The sequence below is a fragment of the Elephantulus edwardii genome, unplaced genomic scaffold (assembly GCF_000299155.1).
Source record: "Elephantulus edwardii isolate Elephantulus edwardi_28Jun2011 unplaced genomic scaffold, EleEdw1.0 scaffold00360, whole genome shotgun sequence".
Classification (NCBI taxonomy): Eukaryota; Metazoa; Chordata; class Mammalia; order Macroscelidea; family Macroscelididae; genus Elephantulus; species Elephantulus edwardii.
Window position 1 is genome coordinate 1,918,381 of NW_006400110.1, and position 6,379 is coordinate 1,924,759.

The 6,379-nt window shown below is 36.9% G+C and overlaps 1 protein-coding gene and 1 pseudogene across 1 annotated transcript in view; one reads left to right on the plus strand and one right to left on the minus strand.

Moving 5' to 3' along the window:
• Window positions 1-2,254, plus strand: part of LOC102855612 — a 31,445-nt gene extending 29,191 nt beyond the window's left edge. The window contains exon 5 of the mRNA XM_006902040.1: window positions 2,075-2,254. Coding sequence (XP_006902102.1) covers window positions 2,075-2,254 — 180 coding nt within the window. The remainder of the gene's footprint in view (window positions 1-2,074) is intronic.
• A 3,146-nt stretch (window positions 2,255-5,400) lies between these two features.
• LOC102856033 overlaps window positions 5,401-6,379 on the minus strand; it is an 11,408-nt pseudogene continuing 10,429 nt past the window's right edge.

A 6,379-nucleotide genomic window follows, 5' to 3' on the forward strand; every position in this document is an offset into this window, starting at 1 on the left:
GTTCATTGAAATGATAAATAAAGAAAGTAAAATATTAAAAAAAATTAAAAAAGATGCAAAAAACCCCTCTACTCAGAAACAATTATGTATATTGTCACCATAATCCAGTATGAATTCATGAACATAAGACAAAATTTCCAAATAAAGTCATATTCACAAGTACAGAAGTTAGAACTTTTAGACAGATTTTTTAGGGGTCTCAATTCAATTTATAACACCAATAGATGGTAATCATTGTCATTATGATGAATGATAGAGGGAATTTCATTCTGTGTTAAAATATAGCATAGTTTAATACACTCTTAGGCAAAATCAGTTTGAATCCTGATACAAAGAAACTTACATTACCTTCCAATTGTCTCTTAGTTCCATCCATAACTCAAATAATCCAATCTCACTTTTTCCTTCTCTGCTTTTGGGATAGGGTTATTGTTCTCTCTCCCTTATCAATTACTTTTTCATTGTCATTTCAGATTCAGGAAACCAGTTATCATGGTGTCCATTGGTTCTCTTGGTTTCCATTCCAACTGAGGTTAGAGCTGTGGCCCTTTCTTACAATCTTGCAAGTATTTTACTGTTACGAGCACATTATGAGCACATAATTTTCCCTGCTTGTATTGATAAATTATCTCTCAACTTTTCCCATAGTATCACCCACAAGAAAATACAATGATGATAAACAAATTAGGTTAAGCATATGAAACTGCTTGTGGATAGAGCTTCCCTGAGGACTGAATATGGCCTGGGACATATTTCTAATGTGAGTTTGGAAGTTACGTGCCCACATGGCTTTATTGAATAGATTTAAAAGGTTTTTGTTCATCACTGTGTTGAAACTAGAGATACAATGATAGACAGAACTCATTCCTTGCCTTCAGGGAGTTGTATTCCCTTAATACATGAGTTGGCAAAATGGAAAAGAAAGAAATTTAACTTTACGGAATTTATTAGTCTTGGATTAAATTCTAGTTCACTCACTTCATAAAACTGTGAATTTGAGTGAATTACTTGCTTCATTTTTACTTTCTTATTTAATAAAGTGGAAATAATAATTCTCTTTGCACATTTGCTTTTTGACATCTGTCTGGTGGGGAAGGGATGGAACTCAATGGGAAAAGATTAGTTTTCATCCTCATATATAAATAGCCCATTATCACTGAGCTGAATACGACTAGCAGAGACCATAAAACATACAGTATAACTTCCCATAGGGCTTCCCAGAATATAATTTCCCCTCATTATTCTGCATAGTGGCTGGTGAATTTGAACGTTGATCTTTTGATTAGCAGTGGAGCACTTTTATCAGAAAGTAACTGGTTGAACTGTTTTCAACTTACTTTGAACATATTGTGGTTGTATATTATAAATTTCATATCGACTATCATTTATAAGTGTTAGAATACAAATAGTATATGATCTCGGACTCTAATTCAGAGAAATGCTTTTGATTACTGGCTAAAATCATGTTGCTGTTAGGTGCCGTTGAGTACCTCTGATAGTGACCTTGAAAACAACCAATATGAACACTGTCCTGTTTCATACCATCGTTACAATATCTGATGTACTGTCACAGTCACCAGATCAACACATTTGGTTGAAAGTCTTCTTTTCTTTGACTGCCCTTCCACCTTCCCAAGCATTTCGCCTCTCTCCCAGAAGTAAACTCTCCTAGTAACATGTTCAAAACATGTGAGATGAGACTTCATCATCTTTGCCTCCAAGTGACACTCTGGCTGTACTTTCAATCCATGAAATCTTTAGCTCTCTTCTCCAACACCACATTTCAAAGGCATCAATTCTTCTCCTGTCATTTTGAGTTGTCATTCAGCTCTCAGATACAAAGCAAAAAGCTAAAAAGTCCATGTCCTGAATCAGGCACACCTTAGTCCTCAAACTGACATCATTACTCCTCAGTAACTTAGAGTGGTCGCTGACTACACACTTTCCAAGTGAAATTTGTCTCCTGATTTCCTGACTGCTGATGCCAAGTGTATTTTTTGATTGTGGGTCCAAATAAGATGAATTTGTTGACAGTTTCCTTTTTTATGGCCTCCAATATCTCTTATCACTCCAGAGAGGAGGACCTCAGTACCGCCAAGAACGAATTGCTAGGTGCGGAGTGCATCCTTCTAAGTTTTTGTCTCTGAAGAAGCTCCTCGGCACCTGGGAAGGCAATGCCACATGGAGATCTTCAAGGGATGCTGGATCTAAAGATATTGAACTTTTCACCAAGTTTCCTTCAGAACTGATGTAGAAGGTCTTTTCCTAGAACTGGCGTATTGAGTTTGGACTACCAGTCTCCTAAAATAGAATAATAAATTTCTGTTTGTCAAAGCCATCTTCTTGTGGTATCTCTTATAGCAACACTAGATAACTAAGATAGACTAAAGTACTAAATTTTGAGCTATATTATAATACAATGTTAGAGTAGGATCCTCAAGAACTAGAATACAAGTTATCCATTTCTCAGTTGCATACTTCCCCCCTCCCCATTATCTAAGGTGTTATGGTAATAGTTACAGGAAATCTAAGGATAAACAAAATATGCCTCTACACTTGTGTGATTTGAGAACCAAATTAAAGCATTTAAGCCAATTTACACTGATGACTTGTCATTACTAACTTCTCCAGTGACAGTTAAGTTACATCTTGTGAATATATTTCAAATTAAATATTGAATAACATTCCCAACTTAAAATTATCCTAAATTTTCCCCTGAATTTTAAAATAGATTATCTGACTTCCAATTACAAATGGTCAGATAACTCTCCAAGTGCTTGGTTTTCTCACTGTCCATCTGTTTCTCTATCTCATTCAGCATCCATACATAAACACAGATGCACTTGAGTCATTGCTAAAGGTCATGTACAAAAAGTTTGCAGTGAAAAAAGAAAAAAATTGATAAAGCACATGAACTTTTTAATCCCACTGTTTCAAAGTCTTAATTCTTTAAGAGAGGGTGGTTACTTTGCTTATGATTAAAGAATAACAGAAGTCTTGCATTTACTTGAAGATTTATTTTCAATAAATCTTTTTTATGCTCTTTTCATATCAGGTTTCTCATTTTTTCTCAAGTAATAAGTTCCCTAAAGTCATATGGAACTCATAGATTTAGGTCTTTAGAAGTTATTCTTTCCTTAGCACTACTTAGCATTTGGTCCTTACATATAAAAACTAGATATTTCTCTATATTTTTACATTCAGGTGTATAAGCTAAATATGTAATAACATCTCTGAGAAAAATAAAGCAATTTCTGTTTTTTTATTAATCCATTCACAAGGTGTAATACTAGAGATCAGAAGCTATTGTTGTTATTGTGAGGTGCTATCGAGTTGAGTATGACACATAGTGACCTTTCGAACCATGTCCTAGCCTGTGCTAACCTCATCATCTCTGATATGCTTAAACCTGTTGTTAAAGTCATTGTGTCAAGCTACTTAGTTGAGGCTCACCTTCTCCTTTGCTGTCCCTCCACCTTTCTTAACATGATATCTTTCTCCAAGAAATATCCTTTCCTTGCAATACACCCAAAGTATGCAAGATATGCTTCACCATCCTTGCTGCCAAGGAGCACTCTGGCTTCACCTTCTCCAAGACATAGCTGTTTGTCCCCTTCACAGTCCATGGGATCTTCAGAACTCTTTCTCCAATACCACAGTTCAAAGGCATAGCTTTTTCTTCTGTCATCCATCTCTCAGAAGCACAGCAAGTGATTGAAAAAAAAAAACAAACCAAAAACAAAACACCAAACCACTATGGTCTGAATCAGGTGCACCTTAGTCTTCAACTTGGCATCATTACTCTTTGATAATTTGGAAAGGTCCTTGATTTCAGACTTTCTCAGTCTTATATGCTATCAGATCTCCTGACTGCTGATACCAAGTATAAGTGATTGTGGATACAACTAAGATGAAGTCATTGACAGTTTAAATCTTTTCTCCATCTATCATGACATCACCTATTGGTCATCACCTATCAGTGGTGAGAAATTTTGTTTTTTGATGTTGAGATGCAATCTGTATTGAAGGTTGCAGTGTTTAATTTTCTGCAGCAAAAAGCTGTAGGTGTAGCTTAAAATTGTGCCTGTGAATAGTAAGTATTCAATAAATGTTAACAATTGTTCTTGGAGTGCCTGGAAGTTAATGAGCTCAACTGCTAACTAACAGGTTAAAGGTCACAGTGAAGACAAATTTCTGAAAGAAAGGCCTTCAGAAAACCAATCACCAGGAACTCTATAGACAATATTTTACTCTAGTTCACGTGAAGTCACTATGATTTGGAATTGACCTGATGGCAGCTGATTGAATATTTTTCTTTTCTTTTAAAGAATAGTTTCTATACAACTAAAATGCACTATTAAATGAGTTAGTTGATGGAATGTCAGTTGAGATGTTTCAACAAATGGATGTAACACTGGATGTGCTTACACATTTATGCCAACAAAATGGGAAGACAGTTACCTGGCCAACCAATTGGAAGATAACTATATACATGCTTACTCCAAAGAATGAAAGTAAAATTTTACTAAAGATTGTTAAAACATTATCACAACAGTGCATCCAAAGTGAACTGCCCAAAATTCAAGATGAATTCAGAAGACTATTTAGAGAGAAATTACTGTTGATACTTGTTGGATTTTGGCTGAAAGTAAAGAATACCAAAAGGATGTTTATACAAGGTTTATAGTGTTTGTTGACCACACAAAGATGTTGGACTGTGTGGATCATTAAAAATTATTGATAAAATGGGTGACCTTGGAGGACATTATGCTGAGTAAAATATCTCAGTCACAAAAGGACAAATACTGCATGGTGCCACTATTGTAGAAAGTGACTGACATCAGGGTTGGGGTAAGACTGAGAAAAAATGGCTAGATTATGTACACTGAATTGAAACAGATGAGGGAGAGAACAGTTTAAAAGTGATATATGATAGCATATTATGATTATCACAGGAATCCAGAATTAAGATTGCATAGCAGAGTGCATTGGGGGCGGGGTCAGGGGCGGGGGGATTGTATACAACAAACAAGTTTATCTTTTTCTTTTCAAAGAGAGGAGCGAACTGGGGGGAGGGGGTAAAGAAAAAAGTGCAACAATGAATGAAGGAAAATCCAAAATTTCTGTAAATGTTCATTAAAATTAATAAAATAAAATTTAAAAAAATTATAGATAACAATGATAAGTATGAGAATTCCAGAATACTTAACCACCAGGCCACCAGAGCTCTCTCTCTCTCTCTTTTTTTTTTTTTTTTTGTAAGTAAAATCTATTTTATTAACATGAAGCTTTCCACATGTCCAAAAATTAATGAATTCCAAGAACAAAATCCTACATACAGTGAAACTGGAAGTATCCCAGGATGACCAAAAAAAACCCCAGAAAAATGTACACTCATTATCATCGCCGCCTCCGAAAACCTTTTTTCTTCCGACCTTTCTTGGGCATCTTTTTTCGCTTCTTAGTAGGATTCTGGTCCTCATCAAGATGAGGAGTTCCTCCGGCCAAAGCACTGATGTCACTGAAGTGCGTAAGGGAATGAAGTTGTGAGCTCATGATGTTTGCATGTTTTCGTCGTCCTTTTTCTCTCTTACTGACACTTAGACGAACCATCATGCTCTCCTCATAGTTAATCCTGTGTTGATCCTCCTGACTCTGGCGGGTTACATGAGGATGCCGAGAGCATCACGGATGTCCTCTGGAGCATCCGAGTACTGCTCCTTGAGTTCCCAGACAACAGAACTGCTCAGGGCCCGTTTTTTTTGGCTCGTTCCAGACGCTTCTTCTCTCGCTCAGCTTCTGTTTCATCACAATGCACAGGAACATACTTCTTAGATGTTCCTTTTACAGATTTATTTCCTGAGGTCTCAGATTGACCTTCTTCTGCCTCACCTTCCTCCTCATCCTCTGAGCTCAACTTACTCATCATATTGCTGGGATGAGGCTTAAAGCGAAGTGGGTCATTCTCACTCAGGCTGCCTGTCACTGGAATCTTGACCAGTTTGTCAATTTGATACTTCAGTTTTTGGTCCAAGGGACGAATCTTTTCCAAAACCGTGCGAATCTCCACTAGTCTCAAAACTGTAGCATGTCCTTGAAGAGATCCACCTGAGTGAGGCTTTGTCCAGGATGAGATGGCTCAGATCCATAAGGTACATGAGCAGCAGCTGGTCTTTCACTTCCAGTAAGCTGAGACCCTTCTCTGTAAGATAGACTCCAGCTTGAACTTTTTTGGTCAGAGCTTGTACTTGTGCAGTTACAGCCATCACCTGCTCCTGTAGGTTTTTCAAAAGTGTCACCAAAGGGACAAATGCTATATGGTGCCACTGTTGTAGAATGAGGCTGGCATTGGGGTGGGGTAAGACTGAGAAAAACTGGA